The sequence below is a fragment of the Terrapene carolina genome, unplaced genomic scaffold, assembly GCF_002925995.2.
Source record: "Terrapene carolina triunguis isolate 2854851 unplaced genomic scaffold, T_m_triunguis-2.0 Scaffold69, whole genome shotgun sequence".
NCBI classification, from domain to species: domain Eukaryota; kingdom Metazoa; phylum Chordata; order Testudines; family Emydidae; genus Terrapene; species Terrapene triunguis.
In genome coordinates this window covers 47,411,022-47,435,215 of record NW_020664420.1, presented here as the reverse complement: position 1 = coordinate 47,435,215, position 24,194 = coordinate 47,411,022, and the positions used below count along the sequence as shown (strand labels likewise).

Here is a 24,194-nt window from a genome sequence, read left to right as displayed (position 1 = left end):
ATCTTGTGGTCCGGGAAGTAAATACCTTCCTGCAGCCGTCTAAACAGACCAGAGTTCCTGAACACGCGAGCGTCATGAACCTTGCCCGGCCATCCGACATAGATGTTTGTAAACCGTCCCCGATGGTCCACCAGTGCTTGCAGCACCATTGAAAAGTATCCCTTTCTATTGATGTACTGGCTGGCCTGGTGGCCCGGTCCCAGGATAGGGATGTGAGTCCCATCTATAGCCCCACCGCAGTTTGGGAATCCCATCGCAGCGAAGCCATCTATGATGGCCTGCGCGTTTCCCAGGGTCACTACCTTTGACAGCAGTACCTTGACGATTGCCTTGGCTACTTGCATGACAACAACCCCCACGGTAGATTTGCCCACGCCAAAGTGGTTCGCGACTGACCGGTAGCTGTCCGGCGTTGCAAGCTTCCAGAGGGCTATGGCCACTCGCTTCTGGACAGTCAGGGCTGCTCGCATGCGGGTGTCCTTGCGCTTCAGGGCAGGGGACAGCAAGTCACAAAGTTCCAGGAAAGTGCCCTTCCGCATGCGAAAGTTTCGCAGCCACTGGGATTCATCCCAGACCTGAAGCACTATGCGGTCCCACCAGTCCGTGCTTGTTTCCCGGGCCCAGAATCGCCGTTCAACAAAATCCACATGCCCCATTGCCACCGTGATGTCCTGGGCGCTGGGGCTCGTGGTTTCTGACAGCTCTGTGCTACTCTCCGACTTCAGGCCCTCACGGCGGTGCCGTAGCCTCCTCGCCTGATTACTCTGCATCTGCCTCAGGGTAAGGTGTATGATAAGGTGCGAGGCGTTGAGAACGGCCACAACTGCAGCGATGGTCGCAGCGGGATCCATGATCGCAGTGCTGTGGCGTCCGCGCTGTCACTGATCAAAAAGTGCGCGAACTGATTTCCCGCCGGCGCTTTCAGGGAGGGAGGCAGGGCGGTAGTGACTGACGGATGACGACAGTTACCCAAAAGCACCCTCGCCACATTTTTTTACCCAGAAGGCATTGGGGGCTCGACCCAGAATTCCAATGGGCAGCGGGGACTGCGGGAACTGTGGGATAGCTGCCCACAGTGCACTGCTTCCAATGTCGACGCTTTCCCTGGTACTGTGGACTGACAAAGTCGAATTACTGTCCTTAGTGTAGACACACACGTTCGACTTTCTAATATCGATTGCACATATTCGATTTAACTAAAATCGAACTACTCTCGTAGTGTAGACATACCCTAAGATTGACCAATATAGTTTTAGAAAAACTACAATATCTATGCAATTTCACCTGACGTAGACGTTTATTAGATGTCCCAGGACTGGTTTTTCGTAAATTGCAAAATGTCTGCAGAGCTTTCATCCAGTCCTATAAAAGACAAACAAGATTTCAAACCAAATGAAGTCTGATCATTCTTCTCAAAGAATGGTAGATATAAGTCTGACAAAATGTCTAACTATTCAAATATTTCATTTAGTCAATTTCTTGTTTTCACAGATTATATTTTAAAAGTTATATATAGTATTCCAAAATTGCTTATTTTGGAATGAAAGCTACGTTTATATCCATCATCTAAACTGCACAAAGCATTTGCAAATCAGGAGGATTTTCTCTTTTAGATATACCAAGCATTAATAATAGATATATAGTGTGACCTTTACCAATTTTCCACTCTAATGATACTGTATTAAATTACACATAGTATTTAGAATGAAGCAAAACATGGCTGCTTCTGAGTAAATAAAACTCACATGCCAAGTACAGTGCTCTAATTCTGACCCTCCCCCCAGTGTTTCAGTTTTGCAGACTCATTTCTAGCTGTAAATACTGCAAAGACAAAAAGAAGTTGATTGAAGAAAAAGAGTGAAGGTGACATCCACAGCCTCCTGTCCATCTGCCTCTGGCTGCTCAACCATGAAAATTGCCCTAAAGAGGCAAACAGGGATTCCCTTTGCAGAGGGATATCTATGGGAGGTATAAAGCCACCATAGCTGGCTCTAAACCACATGTTCCTGGTCTCCGTCAGAGTGGGGTGCTAGAGAGGGCAGTCGTCAGCAGCTTAATGGCCCTTTTCCCTATGCCTACATAGGGATAAGTGCCATGGCTAGCTTGGGTCAGCTGGCTCAGGCTGAATAGATATTTGGGCTTGGGCTGGAGCCCAAGCTCTGGGACACTCCTCCCTCATAAGGTCCCAGAGTCTGGGCTCCAGCCCAAGCTCAAATATCTACACAGCAATTTTTCAGCTCCTCGTCAGCCCGGGCTAGCCATGGCCTTTTTATCCCTGTGTAGACATACCCTGCAAGGGGCAAGAGTTGGAGAAGCCCTCAGACTGCTCTAACTTGTGCTGGGGACCAGTTTGGTTCCCCGACAGTCCAAAGATTGCAAGTGAAAAGTGTGCAGGCCTTTGTGTCCCATCTCCTCAAGCTGTGCTGAACTCTGTTCCAGTGCAGCTAGGGATTGAACCTTTAGACTAACAGTCAATCTGCATAATTAGATATCACAAGTAGATATTTGTTAGCTACATCTCAGTGCAATACAATACTGCCATTAAAAAAGTTGGTTCAATTTTTTACCCTTCAATTATTTTTCATATGTTTAAAATATTAACATATAATATGGGCAGATGTAATTGTCATAATACACAGTTTAAAGTACACTGCAGCTGGTCTCAAGTAAACAAGTTTGCTAATCAATTTCTTTTTGCGTAAAAACGTTCCATAATGCAAAAGATTTTCAGACTACAGCTCCACGGGAAGATTTAATAACTTTCTCATTGTAGGTAGGGCCAACCACAGCTGCTGAAATACCTTAATTATTATACACAATATTTCTGTGGGGGTAAAGAGGATATAATTTACCCTTACTTTTCTAGATCTATTAAATACAGTCCTTCAGAACTTTCCCAGTCATAGGAGAACCTCTCCAACTTCAATGCCACAACATACATTCTACTCCTCATGGCAGTGGGCCATTGTGATCAAGCTTGGAGATGGAAATTTGCATGTGGCTAGAGTTCATTTTATTCACAAAGCATCTTTCTAAAGATTAATATTCTTAATTTTATATCATATCCACATATATAAATAAGAGAACTTTGGAAACTGCTGAAAAGGAAAATTAAATGTCTTAGTCCTACAAGTAAACTCCCTTTCCCAGGGTAAATTACAGATGTTAAATTTACAAACACTGCAGCTGAATAAAGTGGGATGGGAAGGAGGTAGTGGAGTACCACCATACTCTGTCAAAATTTAGGGTTAGGGTGGGGTTTTTTTTGCCTTTTTAGACTTGTTAGCATTATTGTAGGATATGGAATATGGAAAAATATTTTAAAATGGTGCAAGAACAACAATAAATAAAAACAAAGTTAACTGCCACAGCACTATAAGGAAGAGTACACACAACAAGGTTTTGAGTCACATTAAACTAAAGAAAGTAAACAGAAGAACTGTATAAAGTACATCACTGCTGGCAGCAGTAATTAATTCTGTTGCAGGGTTGATTTCACTTTTTGATAGGTGACAAGGGAGTGAGGAGTGAAAGCCCCATATTTTGGAGACTTGAGATAAGAGTCCCCTTTGCCTTCCCTAAGCCTCACTTGTCACCTCTTCCCTTTCCCTTTGGCACATTAATTCCTGGCTCCCAGGCATTATCCCTGAAAGGCCAAGAGAGGAAACAATGGTTCTGTCCTACTGCTACTACCTCTTTCTGTTATCTCTGAGACAATCTGCAGCACTGGGGATCCAGAGAAAAAAAACACCTGGCATTACAGGGATAATAGTACTCCATAAGATCCAGCCACCCACACACAAGAGGGTTTGGGGTGGGGAGAAGAGGGCCAGCACTCAAGTCCTTTCCCACCAAGCGGAGCTGCTTTTCTGAAAGGACGTGAGTATGAAGTTGCTAACCCAGGCAGAGAGGGGGTGATCCTGCAATAAGAACCATGCAGGTGGACTCCTGTGCCCACAAAATTCTCAATGTAGAATCTAGGCCTAAGTCTGTAGGGAAACTATTGACCCATGGGTTTGAAAAGTTATTACAATGGACAGGGCTTTAAAAAAAGCTTTATATACTGGTCACTGTCTATATGTAGCATACTTGTTTCCTACTACAAACCTTAATTCCATTAAGTATCAAAACACTCATAGCTTATTTAAAAATTTGCATTCTTTTATATGCCAAAGCCTCTTACCTGTGCTTGTTCTGGAGTTTCTCCTGCAAAGTAAAAGATGTAATGTTCTTCACTAAAGTGCTGAACTACTATCTGAAAACAGTTTGGCCTTTAAAAACAAACAAACAAACAAACAAGAGTTTTAGTAACAAAGAGTAACATCTTCAGACTACTGACCAACTGCTTTGCTTGCTGATCTCTGACAAAATACAAATATTTTTGGAAAATCTGAGCCAACACAGTTCAGTTGTTTGAATACAAACAGCATTAAAAACACAATCATTTTTTTCTTCAAAAATATTCATCTTTTTTGGACAGCTGTAGCACTGAAGTGTGTGGGGATAGGAAGCTGAATTTTCACAAAGATAGAAGAAAAATACTTTTTGAGCATTCAAGTGAAAACATGTTTTGATTTCACTGAGTTATGAGCCTTTAAAAAAATCGTACTTCACCTGTGTGCAGTACAACTAATATGCTTTAGAACATTTAAGGAACCTTTAGGACAAAGATAGATTGCACTGCACTGCACACATGCAGGCGGGAATGACTTTACTATATAGCACAAAATGTGGTGATGTCATCTTGTAAGGTAAAAGAAGCACGCTAAGATTCACTCATGTGGAACTGTCCCCTATGGACATTTTAATGCTGCATGAGATATGGTGCAATGTTGGTGTCTAGTCAAGTAGTTCCACATTATGGAGTTTCTTTCCACTTTCAAAAATCTTAGGAAGTTATGTTAAGCAAGAAAAAGCTAGGTTGCATGTACAGCCTTTACTCTGATGCTATAGTACATGCACACCAATTCAATACAATGTATGTATATGACTACTCACACATTCTCAATTATAGTATCATACAACTTTTTTGACAGATTTAGATACACCTGAACAAACTTCTTTTTTCTTGTATACTTGCACTATTTTCTTTGTCACAATGGTCCAGTTTTTCTCTGATAGACTTTTGATAGCAAAGTTATTTTCTATTTAAAGAATGTGTTTAATAATTTAGGCAAAATAGTACCCTGACCCTACACAACCCTATAGGGGGATATACTCTGCCCTCTACCCCACCTCGTGTGTGGTCACGTAGCTGCTACTCCATTTGTGGCTGAAGTGCAAGGGTTCCAGGAAAGAAGGGGCTACACACCAAATACTCACCAGGAGAGCAAGTGGTCAGGGAAGGGACAAAGCTATGTTTCCTCTTGCACTCCAATCATCAGCCAGTGGAGCTGGCTCGGTAACGGAGGAGTAAGTTGCATCCCACCACCACCCAGAACAAGAGAACAGCAGGGAAGGAATCATGACTGAGTCTGAATCCCTTCTTCATGACCTCCTGGTGTGGCTCAGCTGTGTGCTGTTCCTTACTCAGAGCCAAGCTGTAAGGCACAATCTAGACCATACACAGCAGCTGTGCACTATCCAATTTAATTTCAACCAGCAGCAGTGTTCAGCAGTTCAGGAGGCAGCTTCAGTTAACTATGCAACTAGTTTAGTTACAAATGTAGGTGGGCTATACATGCCAGCAAGTTTTCACTATTACTATGCAATACTTCTGTCTATTTATATGGCCCTCATCCCAGTGTTATCTGAATGCTTCCTAATTACTTAAAAATAGAATTAACAACCAGATGGAGCAAAGACATCAGAGCTTTATTATTTAAGGAGGACTGGAACTAAGTGTCAGCGATTCTTTCAACAGATATCGTCTCACTGAGTCTCTGCTATTCTCTTACTTAGGGATATTAATGTGGAGGTTTTCCAGAAGGCTCTTCTGTTTTTTGGTCATGGAAATGCCAGTAATTTCAGCAGACTTGCGTCTAGCAATTTTTCAAAAATGTGAAAAAAAGTCCATTTGATTTAAGTGAATTTTTACATCCAGGTTGCAAAAACTCTTATTTTAATGGATTATGTTATGGTTATGTATCTACTCTTATTTGGTGTAAGCAACTAGTTATAACACAGAATGGTTTTGAAAAGCTTTTTTAATAACTGATTAACAAAAAAGGTGCTAAGAATCATTTCTTGCTATTTACAAATTAAATTTAAAAATTCCACCCACAATTCTTAACCTTTTTACTACTGACCACCACTATGATCTCCACAACCTCCTGTGAGTAGCAGCCTTTGACCACAAATAGTTCACGAGGCCTTTACTATGTATGTGACTCAATATTGCATGTGTTCTCTGCATCATGTACCTGGTATGTTAAAACAAAAGCAAAGCTGATTGTTCTTTTTGATCTCTTCCTAGTGATTATCGTCTTTCCCAAAAATGGTTTATATCAATTAGCTTCCATTCTGCTTTAATATTGGTTTAACATCAAAAAAGCTTTTCTACTTGAACATTAAAACTCAATGGAATAGTTTTTAACTATCTTAACTTTCAGCTGATATCTGAACAAAAGAGGGCTCATTTCGTTGCAATTTCAACAAGGCTTGGTCTCTATCCAAAATTTTATAATATGACATACGTTATTCAATTACCATTTTAATGAATGCAGTGTGCTCTATTTTTGATGGGTGGAACACACAGTGTGCTCAATGTTGAGTTAATATATTAATCTAAAAGCCTGAGTGGTTATCCTGCCTATTACTTCACACTAGAAACTTCTGATACTTTAAGAGTTCTAAAATGTCCAACATGTTTAATTTATTGCCCTGTTGAAAGAGAAGTATATGGAAATAAATGAAGTATCAGAGGGGTAGCCGTGTTAGTCTGAATCTGTAAAAAACAACAGAGGGTCCTGTGGCACCTTTAAGACTAACAGAAGTATTGGGAGCATAAGCTTTTTGTGGGCATTTGAAGAAGTGAGGTTCTTACCCACGAAAGCTTATGCTCCCAATACTTCTGTTAGTCTTAAAGGTGCCACAGGACCGTCTGTTGAAATAAATGAAGTTATGCACCTATAAAATTGTAATATTTAAACAGTGTACAACTGCAGACATGGGAACTGAAAGCTACTATCTTACCTGCCAAACAGACTGTCATGAACTCCATAGACAGAACACACACTGAGATCTATTAAACCTTTGGGCTTTGTGGCTCGCTTTTCACTTTCAAAATAAATAAGCTGGGCGTCATTCCCCTCTAAAATAAAGTACAAATTCTTCCATCGCTTTCCTTTGCCTGGAGAAAAACAAACAAAAGCAGTTAAAAGTCCTGTTAACATATTGTAATCTTTTGCAGAATTTTTCCTAGGTCTTAATTAACACTACAGGTAAAAACTGAAGAGGGCAATTTCAAATTGCCAGATTTCAAAACAGTTTAAACATTTAGTACAATCTTTTCTTGGAAATTAAGTTAGTGTATCTTAGTACAGGAAAAGCTCTGTTATCTGGCATGTTGGGGGAATGGGGAGTGCCAGTTAGTCAAAAATTCTGGTTAACTACACATGAGTTATACTTACCAATGGAGGGAGGGAGTTTGGGTGCGGGAGGGGGCTCAGGGCTGGGGCATGGGAGAGGGTGCAAGGCACGGCTCTGGAAGGGAGTTTTGGTGTGGGATGGGTTTCGGGGTGCCGGATCCAGGCATGCTCACCTCGGGTGGCTCCCCACATGCGGCGATGACATGTGCCTGCTGCTCCTAGGTGAAGGTGCGGCCAGGCAGCTCTGTGCACTGACTCCGCCCCCACGGTTCCCAGCCAATGGGAGCTGCAGAGCCAGTGCTCGGGGAAGGGTGGGGGCAACACACGGAGCCCCTGTGGCTGTTCCTCCACCTAGGAGCAGCAGGGACATGTCGTCACTTCCGGGGAGCCACGCAGAGCCAGGCAGGGAACCTGCCGGACCCACACCAACCAGACTTTTAATGGCCCGGTCAGCAGTGCTGACCGGAGCCGCCAGGTCCCTTTTTGACCAGGTGTTCCAGTCAAAAACCGGACACCTGGAAACTCTATTGAAGATTTGTATTGGGAGATAGCAGAAATGTCAATTTCTAGAGCTTTCCGATTGGTAAAGTGCCAGATAACAGCTTTTACTGTATACAGACTGTATCTAAAAGGGCTCAAATTTGCACAATAGTAAATCCAAACCTACACTTTTGGTCTCAATCATGTAATCAGATACATTCAAATTGACCCCTGTGCAGTTTAAGAGACTTCAATAGGACTCAGCAAAGCCATAAGGGCTGCCTGCATAAAGTCCCGTACATGTCAATGGACAAAGAGGCCCGTCTTTCAAGATACGATTAGATCTGAACAGTTTGCAAACTAAGGCACTGTCCCTGCAAACAATTCAATTTAATGCAGTGCTTTGACTGAAAATACAAAATAAAGATAAATAAAAAAGTACTGGGCTCTGGACACACTACAACCATTCAGAAACTGGGTATTATATTATGTAGCTTGCTCCATGAAGTGCTGTTTATGGCGAAGGTCTCTGAAAAGCTGCATTATTTTCTTGAGAAAATAGATGCTGCACCTCTTTAATTTGTCCCTCACCAAGGCACAAAGGACAGCACATGTGGGGGTGTAGAGGCCCCACACAGGGGAACAAAGGGTTAACGAGCAGCTCTGGGCTCACAAGGCCCCACACAGCCGCACCTGCTGGGCATGCTCGCAATGGGGGCAGAGTTCAAAAGGGAAGGGTTCAGCTCAGTCAGAGCAGACAGAGCAAGGGAACAGTCCTACACTGATAGCTCCTGCAGAGGCTGCAGGATCCCCACACCACCTGGACCAGACCCTGCTGCAGAGCTATCGAAGGCCCCATGAAGAACAGGAATGGAGAGTTGCAACTGAAGAAGAGCCTCTGGACTACTGTCAGTGAGAACCACCCCGGGAGTTCATAAGCCGACCCCGTTTGTGATTTTGGATGGGGCTGAGAACATAGTAGCCAATGACCAGGGAGCAGGATTGGTGGTGTCTGCCCTCTAGGCCGCATAGCCAACTGGCCAGTCATAGGGCACTGGGTTGGAACCCGGTGAAGCAGGGAGGGCTCGGATTCCCCTACCACAGGCCAGCACAGGCTGGGCAGAACGGCCACGGATTCTCGCCACTTGGCGGCACTGCTGGGCTCAGATGTCGAACCCACAACAGGTATAGACACCCCATATGACACACAACACTTAAAGTTTGGATATCACTGGTACCTAGCACGGGACTGACTAACATTTGAAACAATAACAGCACAAAAAAAAGAAAAGAAAAGAAAACCTATTTATTGGGTACTTTTAACGAATGATTGACTATTTACAAGGCAGGAAGAGAGATAAATAGCTAACTATGCACAAGAAACTGAGAAAAAACTCTATATTCCTATTTATCTATCCAGGGATCACAATAGCCCTTCTGGCCACAGCATCACACTCAGAGCTCATGTTCAGCTGATTATCCACTGTGACCCCCAAATCTCCTGTCAGATTCCCTGCCTTACCAGTATAGAGTCCCCTATGCTGTACATGCAGTCTGCTTTCTTTGAGTAATTTTGAACAAGTTATCAAAATATAAGAATGTAATTTAATTTTCAGGAATCTGCTTTATACTTAGAAGTAAAATGTTCTCACTTTTTTTCAGAAGATACCCTTTTTTGACAATATTTTTATAAAAAGCATCCTTTGTTTTTCGACGAATTGTATTATAGATTTCTTTTCCATCCACTGTATCATTAAGCACTTGTTCTTGATGCTGGTAAAGAAAAATAATAGCCATCAGTATTTTTCAGTTCAGAAATATCAGATTGATTATAATGCTGAAAATGGAAATATTCTTACCGATGTTCTTTATTTTCAAGTATCTCTTGTAATCTTATGCTACTTAATAAAAGGACTGATCAGTTTTCGTGATGTCATTTTTAATAACATACCCTCTGTATATTTTCCTACATTTATATCACATCACACTTGGTTAGTGTGGAATAGTTTATGTGGTTTATTCTGAGAGATGGAAAATAAAAATTGACCTGCTCCTACTTGCTAAAGAACACACATGGAGTGTGCCCGTCTCATTATGTATGCATAGAGAAATAGAAAGAAGGATACACAGTTTAGTTATTTCCCATACAGAGAGTGTTTTCTCAAAGTTTACATTAGATAACCTTTTAAAACTTTTTCACTACTGCATGTCTTTTATTAAGGACATTGTTCCTCGATACTTCAGGGAGAAATCTAAAGGAGCCTAGCAGTGAAAAAACAAGGTGCACAGGTCAAAATTAAATAGCTTCAACAGGTCTGGGTGAGGAAGATTGCACAGTTCTTCTCTACAATGCATCTGCTTCATCATATGGCTATTTTGACCCTCATTTCACAGAAAATAAAGAAACTTAAATTCGGGGTAAATGAAAGCAGATGTGAGACTAGGACAGTGGAGAAAAAAGCCAGAACAACTAAGCCAGAAAGTATGTTAAATATATTGGACAGTACATAACCTAAGAGAAAATATTAGTTTTTTTCTTTACTCTGATATTATTATTGTCTCTGCCATTTGTAACAGACTGTTCTAACTAAATTATAAATTAGTTGATATCAGTTAGGCCAAGTACTGTCTTCACTCTAAAAACCCCACACTCTTTAAAAATATTATGTGGCATTAAATGTCTCACCTGCATTGGGACAGGGTCTTTTAGGTAATATCCTTCAACAATTTGTTCTTTTCTGTAGTGCTCAATGATGTCAGCAATACTGTTCAAATAAAAAATTATAAACTTTGAACAAGTTTTTTTTCCCTCCTGCTATAAATCTTTTTTCCAACATAAAATTCACACATTAAATTTCTCACATAAATCTTTAATAAAAATCACATGCTAAGAAAGGTGATCTCACTTGTATCAGCCAGAATACAGGAGTCGGTAATCACATATTTGAGTTCTGCTAATAAAAAACATATGAATCCAAAACTAATCTTACAGAGTTTAAAACTGTTGCTCAAAAGGCTAGATGATGAGGACATAGAAAACTCAATGATCAAGTAAGGGCAAATACATTCCCAGCTATTCAGCCAGGCTGAAAATTGTTATTTTATCAACAATAATTTTCCAAGTCTCATCATCACTAGGGAAGGGGAAGGGGAAGGGGAGACATTTCACTGTGCAAAGCAATTTCTTTCTAGGGGGGTGGGAATGTCAAATAGAAAAGGTCCGTAACACAGATTACACAGCTCATACTTAGAAGTCACTGAGCAATCATGTTAAATTAAATACTCGTCAGCAGAACTCCTCTACAGGGATGCTTGCATTCTAATTACCAGAGGGAATCAGGTTGAAATTGTATTTTGAAGAATCTAGGATTGGGAGGTGGCGATAGATGAAAACTAAAATTCAACATATTTCTTTGACTTTCTTTTACTTATTTATACATAGTTCTTATTGAAATATCCTTGATTTTAAGTTAGAGTGCAATGACGAACAATATGTAGGGATTCTTAGCACACCCTATTATACAGAATATCAACCTGAAAATAAAAACAGTTAAATAATTAAATACGAAATACATGAGCAAACATATTTTAATAAATATTATTAGTTGGAAGTACACCTCTACTCTGATATAACGCGACCCGATATAACACGAATTCGGATACAACGCGGTAAAGCAGCGCTCCGGGGGGGGGGGGGCTGTGCGCTCCGGCGGATCAAAGCAAGTTCAATATAACGCGGTTTCACCTATAACGCAGTAAGGTTTTTTGGCTCCCGAGGACAGCGTTATATTGGGGTAGAGGTGTATGTGAAAATACATTCATCAGGGCATATGTGATGGAATCTTTGGAATCTTTGGCCAGAGTTACACTTGCCAGTGTAAATTGTGCACAAGGCTCTCAGATGAATGGATAGGTAGAAGAATCTAAACAGAGTATGTGTAAGGTTTCATGCGCTAGTTTGTGCATTGTTTATTTCAGAGTCATTAAGTGTCTTCATTTGGTATTGTGAGTTTGATATTTCAAGAGTTAATGGAATGCATTTTGTGTACTTGATGCTTAAGGGTATTTCCCACCAAATTGCTTAGTGTGGATTACGTTTTTATTTTAAAGGTCATCTCAAGGGACCTTTCTGGCACTTCTACTAACCCCTGTAGCCCTCTAGGTGCAAACTGGCAGGGCTGTGTCACAGCTGACTTATTAAAAATATCACTGTTCACTTTTTATTAAGATGAAATATAGCAAAAATATTTTCTGCACTCCAGAAATGACATTTTAAATTTAAATTAATAGAGATATCCTATCTCCTAGAATTGGAAGGGACCTTGAAAAGTCATTGAGTCCAGCCCCCTGCCTTCACTAGCAGGACCAAGTACAGATTTTGCCCCAGATCCCTAAGTGGCCCCCTCAAGGATTGAACTCACAACCCTGGGTTTAGCAGGCAATGCTCAAACCACTGAGCTATCCCTCCCCCTTTTACCATCATCTCACTGACTATGATAAGATCATTATGCACTATTGTGTGTTGAGCTGCAGTAATCAGCATCCCTTATCATGAAAGCAACAATGACTAAAGCAGCTTGGCAAAATTCTACTCACCCACTCACCCAGATTCAGTAACTGACAGGCCACTAATATTTTTTTCACTCACTGTTGTAAAAGTTGGCAAGTAGATTTTGTGCTAAGGCTGATAAATTCTCATTAGAATTTTGCAAGCGGAAGTGTTATGTGAAAAGAAACTGACACTTACTGTAACTATGGTTCTTCAAGATGTGATGCAGACATGTATTCCACGTAAGTGTGTGGGCCCAGCGCACCAGAGCTGGAAACTTTTGCCTAGCAGTACCCGTAGAGGGACAGCAACTCACGCCTTGTGGCTGTGGCACCTCCACTTGCTATATGAGGCGGCGGCACCCCAGCCCACCTCAGTTCCTGCTCATTGAAAGCCCAGGAGGAGACTCTGATGCAGATGGGACAAAGGGTGGGTCGTGGAATACATGTCTGCATCACATCTCGAAGAACCACAAATACAGTAAGTATTGCTTCTTCTTCTTCTTCAAGTAGATGCAGACATGTATTCCACTTAGGTAACTCACAAGCAGTACCCCATCCGGGGGGGGGGGCTCGGAGTCTACTGAAATAGGGATTGCAAGACTGCCCTTCCAAGGCCCGCATCCACTCTGGAAGATGCGGACTAGCATAGTAGTCCATAAAGGTATCTATGGACAACCACGTTGCCTCCCTGCAAACGTCTAGTACAGAAATGTCACTGAGGAACGCTATCTACATTGCTTTCACTCTTGCAGAGTGAGCCTGTATCCACTGAGGAGGTGTAGCTGAAGCTATCTCATGCGCTGTTTGATACAGGATGTCTGTGCAGAGATTGCTTGCCCCTTCATGCAGTCCACATATGACATGAACAGGCTAGGTGAAGCACGAAATGATTTAGTCCTGTCTAGATAAAAGGCTAGACGTCGCCTGACATCCAGAGTATGGAGGCACTGTTCTTCCGGGGAAGAGTGTGGCTTTGGGAAAAACACAGGTAAAACGCCTGTTTCAGATGAAACTGAGAGACCACCTTGGATAAAAACTTTGGGTGTGGTTGCAGCATTACCTTGTCCTTGGAGGACTGTGTGTAAGGCAGGTCAGCCATCAGGGCGTGCAACTCACATACCTTTCTCGCAGATGTGATAGTTATCAGGAATGCAGTTTTCTGAGACAAGCCACAAGGGACTTGAACGGAGGGCCATTAAAGTAGTCAAAATATGTTTAGGTTCCACAGGGGAAAGGACAGTTACCTGTTCCGTAACTGGCGTTCTTCGAGATGTGTTGCTCCTGTCTATTCCACAGTAGGTGTGCGTGCTCGCCACATGCACCAGTGCCGAAAGTATTTCCCTTAGCAGTACCCATAGTGGGGGAGCACCGCTGCGACCCCTGGAGTGGCGCCTCTATATCGCGCTATAAGGGGAGCTGCGCACTCCCCCCACCATTGGTTCCTTCTTGCCAGACAACTCTGACAGAGGGGAAGGAGGGCGGGATGTGGAATAGACAGGAGCAATACATCTCGAAGAACGCCAGTTACGGAACAGGTAACTGTCCTTTCTTCTTCGAGTGATTGCTCCTGTGTATTCCACAGTAGGTGACTCCAAGGTATATGTGATGGAGGTGGGTAGTAGTTTAAAGGTTATCAGGATGTAGTACCGCCCTACCAAACCAGGCATCATCCCGTGCTTGGGAGACGATCGCATAGTGTGAGGAAAAGGTGTGGACAGAGGACCACGTGGCAGCCCTACATATGTCCTAGATAGGGACATGGGCTACATAGGCGGCCGACGAGGCCTGCGCTCTCGTAGAATGCGCCTTTACGATAGGCGGCGGGGGAACCCCTGCTAAGTTGTAACACGTGCGTATGCACGAGGTGATCCAGCGGGAAAGGCACTGGGTGGAGACTGGTTGCCCTCTCATACACTCGGCCGATGCAACGAACAGTTGCGAGGATTTCCTGAATGGCCTGGTACGGTCCAGGTAAAAGGCAAGTGCCCTACACACTTCTAGCGTGTGTAGGCGGCGTTCCTCGTTAGAGGAATGGGGCTTAGGACAGAATACCGGTAGGAAAATGTCCTGTTCCATATGGAAGGCGGAGACCACCTTGGGGAGAAATGCAGGGTGTGGGCAAAGCTGGACCTTATCCCTATGGAAGACCATATACGGGGGTTCCGAGGTTAAGACCCTAAGCTCCAAGACCCGACAGACTGAGGGGATAGCCACCAAGAATGCTACTTTCCATGACAGGTGGGACCAGGAGCACGTGGCCAAGGGTTCAAAGGGAGGGCCCGTGAGGCGGGACAGCACTAGATTCAGATCCCATTGCGGGACCAGGTCCTTGGCCTATGGAAAAGTACGATCTAGTCCCTTTAAAAAGCGGGAGGTCATCTCTTGGGAAAACACCAAGTGACCCTGCACTGGAGGGTGAAAGGCAAAAATGGCCGCTAAATGTAACCTGACGGAAGCCGGAGCTAAACCTTGGGTCCTAAGGGACAGGAGGTAATCTAGAACAAGTTGGAGGGATGCGGATGACGGGGAGTCACCCCACTCCGTCGCCCAGCTAGAAAACCTAAACCATTTGGCCAGGTAGGTCCGTCGTGTAGACGGCTTTCTGCTCTCCAGCAGAATTCTTCTGACATCCTTCGAACACCTTCCCTCCTCCTCGTTTAACCATGGAGCAACCACGCTGTCAAGTGAAGCGCGGCTAGGTTGGGATGGAGAAGGCATCCCCTCTGCTGGGAGAGGAGATCTGGGCGGAACGGCAGCCTCCACGGGGAGGCCGCTAACAGTTGCAGGAGGGTCCCGTACCAATCCTGGAGGGCCCAATCCGGGGCAATGAGGATGACCCTCGACCTGTCCGCCTTTACTTTCTGTAGGACCTTGCCTATCAGTGGGAATGGTGGAAAGGCATAGAAAAGTTGGTCTGACCACCGTATGAGGAATGCGTCCGAGATTGCCCCCCTTTCTGCTCCTGCCCTGGAGCAGAACTGGGCGGTAGCAAAGAGATCTACCTGGGGAGCTTCCCACTCTCGGAAGAGTTGCTGGGCGACCTCCCAGTGGAGTGACCACTCGTATTGGTGGGAGAAAACCCTGCTGAGGTGATCGGCTCGCGTATTGCGCGTGCCAGGTAGGTGAAAAGCCCTCAGAGAGATGTCTTGCACTATACAAAATTCCCATAGGTCCAGGGCTTCCTGGCACAAGGCCGAGGAGCGCATGCCCCCTTGCCTATTCATGTAATACATCACGGTCGTATTGTCCGTGAGGACTCTGACCATCTTTCCCCATAGGCGTAAGTCTGAACGCTATGCACGCCAGGCGCACCGCCCTGAGTTCCCTGACATTTATATGCATGGACAATTCCGAGGTCGACCATCTGCCCTGGGTTTGGAAGCTCCCCGCATGCGCTCCCCACCCTAGGTCCGAGGAGTCCGAAACTAGATCTAGTGAGGGAGAGGTCTCTTGGAAGAGGATCCCTTGTAACATGTTGCCCAGGAGGGACCACCATTGCAGGTCGGCCACTACATTAGGAGGTACCATGACCACCTTGTCCAGGCCGTCCCTGGCCTGTGAATATTGGGAGGCCAGCCAGAGTTGGAGGGACCTCATTCTCAGCCTGGCATGTCGCACCATGGAGGTGCATGCGGCCATGTGGCCCAGGAGTTGAAGGCACACCCCTGCCGTCATCACGGGGAAGGCCGTGACTGAGGCCATGAGACTTTTGAGTGTCTCGAACCTGTCCCGGGGAAGGGAGGCCATGGCCGCCACCGAGTCTAGATGCGCTCCTATGAAGTGTATGCGCTGAACTGGCACGAACGTGGACTTGTCCTCATTTACCACTAGGCCTAGACTCTCGCAAGTGGCCAGCAGGAATTCCATCTGTGCCTGTACCTGGGACCGAGACTTACCCTTGAGCAGCCAGTCGTCCAGGTAGGGGAAAATTTGCAGCCCGTTCCTCCTGAGGTAGGCTGCCACTACTGCCATGCATTTGGTAAAAACCCCGGGGGCCGTGGAGAGGCCAAAGGGAGGACCGTAAACTGGTAGTGGTCCAGGAAGTGGAGGAAGCACCTGTGACCTTCGAAAATATGGATGTGGAAATAGGCATCCTGGAGGTCCAGGGCTGCGAACCAATCCCCCGGGTCTAGGGATGGAATAATAGAGGTCAGGGAAACCATGCGGTACTTGTAAAGAACCATAAACTGGTTGAGGCTCCGCCGGTCGAGGATGGGCCCGAGCCTGCCTTTTGCCTTTGGAATCAGGAAATACCGGGAGTAAAAACCCCTGCCCTGGAATTCCCGAGGCACCTTCTCCACTGCGCCCAGGATGAGGAGGCGCGTCACCTCCTGGTCTAGGACGACGTGCTCCGGATCTCCGGGGGCGGGTGGTGGTGGAGGGGCGGCGAAGCGAACTGGAAATGGTGCTGAGGACCCACTGGTCCGACGTTATACGGGACCATTGCACTCGGAAGGCAGATAAACGGTTGCAGAACACAAATTTTATTAACTGGGGGGTTCGCCTGGCAACAGGCCCGGTGGCCCCCCGCAAAGAGTCAAAAGTGCCTCTTCCCCTGCCTTTTGCCCTTGGAGGGCCCAGGTCGTGGGGCCGAGCGGGATTGGCACTGGGACCTACGTCTCTGCTCCCTCGGCCTCTTAGGTGGGGGCTCGTATCTGCCCCTAGTTGGAGGAGCCGAGGTCTGTGGCCTGGGTTTGTCCTTAGGTGGTGGGACATAAAGGCCCAGAGTTTGCAGGGTGTTGCGGGAGTCCTTCATCCCGTGTAGACGGGTGTCTGTCTGATCCGCAAACAGGGCCTTCCTGTCGAAAGGCAAGTCCTGCATGAGGGACTGGGACTCTGCGGACAGCCCTGACAGCAAGAGCCACGACGTCCTGCGCATGGCAACACCGGAAGCCATAGAACGGGCAGCTGTATCTGCCGCGTTCTAAGCTGCTTGGAGGGCCGCTTTTGCCGCTGCCAACTCAGGTGTGGCCTCACCCCTGTCCTTTTCTCAGCGCCGCTAAGTCTTCCCTTGCTTCTTAGCGGGGGAGCGGTGCCAACTAGTTGATTGGGTTTTGCTCGTACGGATGACGCGCCCGGCACCAGATCGGGTCAGCGTGCCGTGGCCAATGTCGACTCCATTAGTAAGGCCCGGAGACAGATATCTCGTTCATGTTTCGTTCTTGGTTTGAACGACCTCCAGATTTTACAACGCTCACTTATGTGAGTCTCTCCCAGACAGCGAAGACACTGATGTGTGGATCACTTCTGGGCATAGAACTGCGACAGGAGTCACACGATTTGAAGCCTGGAGCACAGGGCATGCCCCGAGCCAGGCAACTAACTAGAAATTTGGACTACTAAGAAGAGTTGTACTACTAAGGTTTGCAGTGCTGCAGTAGAGCTGGAGCACTAAGTTCCGACTACCTTCACTGGCGACAAGAAGGAACTGAGGGTTGGGGGAGTGTGCAGCTCCCCTTATAGCGCGATATAGAGGCACCACTCCAGGGGTCGCAGCGGTGCTCCCCCACTACGGGTACTGCTAAGGGAAAAACTTCCGTGCGAGCACGCACACCTACTGTGGAATACACAGAAGCAATCACTTGAAAAACTGGTTCTTGGACTGGCGGATGTTAATGAAGAAGCCCTTTCAGAAATCTCATCACCCTAACATTGGAAAAACTGATTTCCTTTGAATAGGGGAAAGAAATGCTGATACTGCTGCCAAATGCACTCAGAGAACTGAGCGCAAGGCCTGATTTCTGAAGATGTAAGAGGTAGTCCAAGATATCCTAGATGGAAGCCCCTGTTGGCCAAGGACCACACTGAGAACCTATTCCATTTTGCTAAGTAGGCTGTCCTAGTGGAGGACTTCTTACTGTTGAGTAGGACTTGTTGGACAGCCTCCAAGCACAGCTCTTCCTCTTCATGCTGCAGTCATGCCATAAGGTGCAGGGAGCTGATCACAGGATGGAGGGTGTGGCCATGGTTCTGAATGAGCAGGTCAGGATGGAGAGAAAGTGGTATGCGAGGTTGAACCGACAGAGCAAGGAGATCTGAGAAATAGCATTGCCTCAGCTACGCTGGAGCAATGAGAATGAGCTTGGCCCGATCCACCTTGATCTTGAGGATGACCTGAGGAATGACCAGAATAGGTCAACTGCCAGATGCAGTGGAAGGCGTTGGAGAGGGAGCCCAAGTTGAGGCCCCTCAAGAGAAGAATAGGTGACACTTTGTTTTCCCTCATCGCAAACAGGTCAATCGCGGGGATACCCCGTGTTGCAAAGACAACCTAGAGGACGCTTGCCTTCAGGGTCCACTGGTGGCTCAGGAAGAAAACCCTGCTGAGATGGTCTGCAAGATGATTTTGTGCCTCCAGAAAGTCGACTGTACCGGAGTGATGTCTTCTTCAATGCAGAATTGCCACAGGTTGATCGCCTCTAGGCAGAGTAACCTGGAATGCTCTCCCTCTTGTTGGGACACAAAGTATATTGCGGTGGTATTGTCAGTGAGTATATGAACCACTGAGTGTCTGATACAGTCCTGGAAGGCATGACATGCATTGTGGATGCCTTGAAGTTCCAGCACACTGATATGGAGTGAGGCTTCCTGGTCCAACAACAGGCCCTGCACCCTCAACTAGTCCAATAGGACATCCACTAGAGTGACCATGTGGAATCTTATGTACTTGATGAATTTGTTGAGGTTGACAATGGAAACATTCGGGCAACTGGTCCTCAAATTTAGACATGGCTGACCAATTGAGGAAATCATAATTGGACAGCAAAGCTTGTTGACTCGCGATCCTAATCTGTAGGGATAATGAGGTATAGATCTTTCTGACCAGAAGAGAGTCTCTGTCCTTGGGGGTAGACTTGAACCTACCCTGCCAGGTCCTGTTGTTTACTGCCATTATCACCGGGAATTCAGGGCTGGATAGGAATAGAACCCTTCAAATCTCTGCTTTGGGAACAAAGTAGCATTTTTCCATGTGCTTAGACACTGGTGGTACCGAGGAGCACATCATTGACTGGGAGGGCCACTCTCCCAGAGATGGCGGGCTGTAGAATATCCACCAGTTTGTGTGGCAGCCGGAGTTCTACCTTCGGATACATCTCCCTGGGAGTGAGAGCCAGTTTTGACTCAGCCAAGACCCTTGTCCTCATCAACGGATGATGCTGTGCTGCCTGGTTTGTCCTCTCCTTCTATTCTGGGGGACTTTAAGGTGTACCAAGACCTTTTACCCTATATAGCCACATCTCCAGAAATCCAAGCAGAGTTTCTCCAGGAGGGGCTGCCAAAGGTGCGAGCCTTGCAAGTCCTGGACCAACAGCGAGGACGGGACAGAAAGGCAGAGCAGGTCTGCTGCAGTCTGGTACGTTGACACAGCAGATACAGTCAGTACTGGCATCGCCCTCATCAGTACCGGAATCAACGGACACTTGAAAGCCGGAACTGGGGTCAATGGTATGGGGTTTCTGTCCTTCCCACTCAGTACCGGGGAAGGGTCAGATCCATGCCATCCTAAAAGCTGAAACCAGTCCTAAGCCAGTCCACGCTTTTCCTGGGGGAGGCAGAGGAGTCACCCTGCAACCTGGAGAGGTCCTGATTGGTTTTATGAGACCTCTTCCTCAGCGCCCACAATAGAGAATGGCTCCTTTGCCTTTTTGGAGAGGTGCCTGCCCCAGAACAAGACGCAGCAGTGCTCTCCGAGCCCGAGGATGATCTTCAGCCCAAGGAGGGCCTCAGTATCAGGTCAGACTGCCCGGCCTGTTCAAGCTGCTGCTACTTGAGGCGAAGGTTCCAGGCCACCTAAGTCTACTTCTTGAACGATCTACAGATCAAACGCTTTTTAAGGTGGGCCTCACCAAGACAAAGCAAGCACCACGTGCGGGGGTCACTGTTGGGGATCGCCCCTCCACAGGAAGGACAATGTTTAAACCCCAGTGAGGGCATCACTGTGAAACAGTGCCAACTAAAACTATCTACTAGCTATATACAATAAACTAGGCTAATACTAAATGGAAGGTTGTGAGACTACAACCACAGAGCTCCGACTCCAGCCAGGGCAGTGAGCAGGAACTGAGGGTGGGGGTGGGGGAATCAGGGTGGCACCACCTCATATAACTAGGGGAGGGGGCACAGCCACAAGGCCCACGCGCCACCCCTCTACAGGTACTTCTAGGCAAAAGGCTCTGGGGCTCCACTGTACTGGGCGCGCACAAATCTATGTGGAATACATGTCTGCATCTACTCAAAGAACAACTTGTTTTATTTCCTAATGCTACTTGAAGATAGTCTCTTAACTACAGTGTTGAGTAGCATTATCATACAAAGACTCTATTTTATTTATCTACATAGATGTAGAGATTCTTTTACAGGTAACACAAACTCGATTCACTCAGACCAACTTACATTTACCATATCATTAAAGCAGACAAATATAATGGAATGAGCAACCAAGACACTGACAATTTATAAACACACATGTCTGAAGAGATCAGGATACGGGAATCTGAGTTTACAGGTGGTCTAAGTTCCTTAATGAGTAAACGTAAACTAAATATGACTGGGAAATGGATTATGAACCATCACACACTACAAGACATTGATCAGGTCTGGGGGACAAAATGAACACTAATATCTCTCCAACAGCAGTTAGTAAAGCAAACACTGCTGAAACTGAAATATACCAGAAAAAGTACAAATAAGGGGATAATAAAATTAAATCAGTAAGTGACTGGTAAAAACTTACCAGGTGAGAAGTACTATACAAAAATGTGAAGACTGTACTATAAAAAAATTGAAGAATTAGAAAAGGTTTATAAGAGAGTTTATAAAGGATTCTGGGATCACAGCTGCATGGAGAGGTAAAGAAGGTTTTTATTCATTACAAAAATATTAACAAATTATTACCAAGATACATAAAATATTGAGTGACACAGAAAGGGATTGCCAAAAGCTTGTTGACAGAGGGTTATTTGGGAGGGTGAAGGTGCATAAGAAGTCCTTCTCTCTTCCCACACATTTTTAAAAAACAGAACAAACATTAAGAAAAATTATGCTGTCTTTTTTGAGCAAAGAAACGTGAAAAGTAATTGGGGGATATTACAAAGAAATTTTTAATGCTGACCACATTCCCTCTCCAGTAATCTCAGAATTTCTATTCTGCAAGATATTTTATGATGCACTGATATGACTGGAACAATTAATCTATGGTGGCAAGAAAAGTACTTCTGCAATAGTCAATATTTTATACTTGTGGGATACAAAGTAAGATTACAAAGAAAGACATATATGCTTTCCTTAACTCCATATGCAGATTCTGCTCCTATGTTATTATGTAGCAGGAGTAACTTTGACACCACAGAACATATTCAGATACCTAAGAGTGGAGAGCTGAAAGAAGCATGGCAGGCTATTTTAGTGGGCCTGAAGTGAAAATTTATGTATAAATGAAAGTAGAATGTTCTTGATGTGCTCCTCTACTTTACTGTAAGTTCTACTGCTCAAAAGATGACTGAAATATTTATGTAGAGATTGCTGTACTCTCACCAACCTCACTATCAGTTCAATTTTTATTAAAATGAATTTAGGCAGTTTTAGTTCTTATCACTAAGTTTCCCTTTTTCTTTCCTTTTACAGCTCAAGAAGTTTCAGACATTATATTCTGAGCACAGAGTAGAGCCAGAAGCATGTAGCACCTCGGAAAGCAGCACTTGAATAGCAACAACCAAAGAGAGATAAGGAGTGGAGGAAAAAGAGCACCAGTGTCCTCCCCACCTCACTAGTCAGCTGCTATCCTGAATGAAGGGGGGGGGGGAAGCATATTTTCCCACTCCATCCACTCATAAGTGAAAGACGGATGCTCATCAGAAGATAGCGAAGCTTTTCTGCTGCTATGATGTCTTCATCTCACCTACAAAGACTGCAGAAGTTGTTGGGGCTGCATGTGCTCTCCTCCTGGTGGCACTTTGAGCTACCACTAGAATAGAAACCAAGCCATTCTCTCCTCAAAATCCTAACAGGAAGGTGAATTTGATCTCTCCTCCAGTGGGTGAAAAATTGGGCTGAGGAAGATACAACTGAGGTTTTTGTATAACAGCATATCAAACATTTGCTGAAAGAACAGAGGAAATCCCAACCCTGGCAGATGCTACAAATTCTGCAGCGTAACAGAAGAGAGTCCAGCAGACAGACAGCTCCTTACTCCCTCTCAGCCTGGCTGCTTCTGCAATATGCAACACACATATCTGGCTTTATTTTTGGAGAGGGAAAGGGGTGAAGATATATAGAGAGAGAGACTGTTTTTTCCCCTGCCTCAGAGTACTACATTCCTGAGACGCACATAAATATTCTTTTTCCATCCACCACCCATATCACCTTTGGGTTGCTGCTGGAGTTTGAAACAGCACCAGACTGTTGTTTAGGCAAGTTCTGGTGCTTCCAGTCCCACCTCTTGACATCAAAGTGCCAAAATAATAAGTGAGGAAAAATGAAAATCTCATTTTGGTTTTCCTGGCTAAATTACAGCTAATTTTTTTAAATGATCAAGTTTAGTCATTAACTCACCATGACCCTGACTTTGCAATGCATTAAGACATAACACAGATCACCTTTAAAATGGATCTTTTTTGCATACACTTGACAGACATGTCAAACCAACAAATATAAAATGTTAAAGATCAAACTGCCTTACAGTTGTAGAACTGAGGGCTATTTTTGAAAGATACATTAAAGTACTAGTAACAAAACAAATACTTCAGTGAAAAGAAGAGCCCAAAGATGACCTTTAACATATCCCAACAGTAAATGAATTCAAAAACATGAGCCCTCTTAAAAATATTTGCATTTAAGTGAAAGTAGTGATTGTGAAAGGGTTCTCAGAACTGGGAGAGATGTATCCAGGATTTGCACAACTCTCTCAATTACTTCCTATACAACATATCTAAAATGCAACCCTTCCTCTCTGTCCTAAGAGCTAAAACATCCATTCACACATTGATTATCTCATATTACACCATGCCCTCACTGTTCCACCAACTATGCCAGACTCAATGCCCCATTTGTTGTCTTTTCATTCATCTGAAAGTATCTACATTCTCATAATGGAGCGTAAGGTGGATCCAGTAGTGGAAGTTCAGAGCTTTCTGATTTAGTGATAAAGTATTGCCAAAAAAGCAACTATGTAAGTTATCTGAAATTGCATAAACCCAGTGAGAGTAATTATGTTTTTAATTAGTTACTTCTGCACCTCCCTTGCCAGAGATTTTAGTTGGAAGGTTCAAGTGTCATACCCCTAATAAACCAGAAAACTACAGAATGGGCAAAAGAGACTTTACCTTCACAAAAGGTTGAAATTGCAGCTAGCTGAATTTTCAATGAGGATGTCTGGAGGCCAGACTGATTAATGTAGAAGGTACTCAAGCATCTTGTGTATGGGATTTGCATAAGGATCCAATTGTTTAGCCTCACACGATCTTCCACTTGAAGTCATATGATCGTCCATTGAACTTCTCAGCTAGGAGAACTTGATACTTTCTCAGACACACCAGCTACTGGATCTCTACCCACTCAGAAGCCACGCTGGAAGCGAGAGAAATGCTAGGTTGGGATGGAGAAGAATGCCCTGGTTCTGGGTGATCAGATCTGACA

General features: G+C 44.8%; 1 protein-coding gene across 1 annotated transcript in view; it reads right to left on the bottom strand.

The window, feature by feature from the left end:
• The window catches only part of RASA1 (RAS p21 protein activator 1), a 120,157-nt gene that overhangs the window by 37,365 nt on the left and 58,598 nt on the right, over positions 1-24,194 (bottom strand). Inside the window, exons 9-13 of the mRNA XM_024199622.3 lie at positions 10,696-10,774; positions 9,662-9,782; positions 7,135-7,291; positions 4,184-4,271; positions 1,285-1,362 (exon numbers count right to left, since the gene is read on the bottom strand). Coding sequence (XP_024055390.1) covers positions 1,285-1,362; positions 4,184-4,271; positions 7,135-7,291; positions 9,662-9,782; positions 10,696-10,774 — 523 coding nt within the window. The remainder of the gene's footprint in view (positions 1-1,284; positions 1,363-4,183; positions 4,272-7,134; positions 7,292-9,661; positions 9,783-10,695; positions 10,775-24,194) is intronic.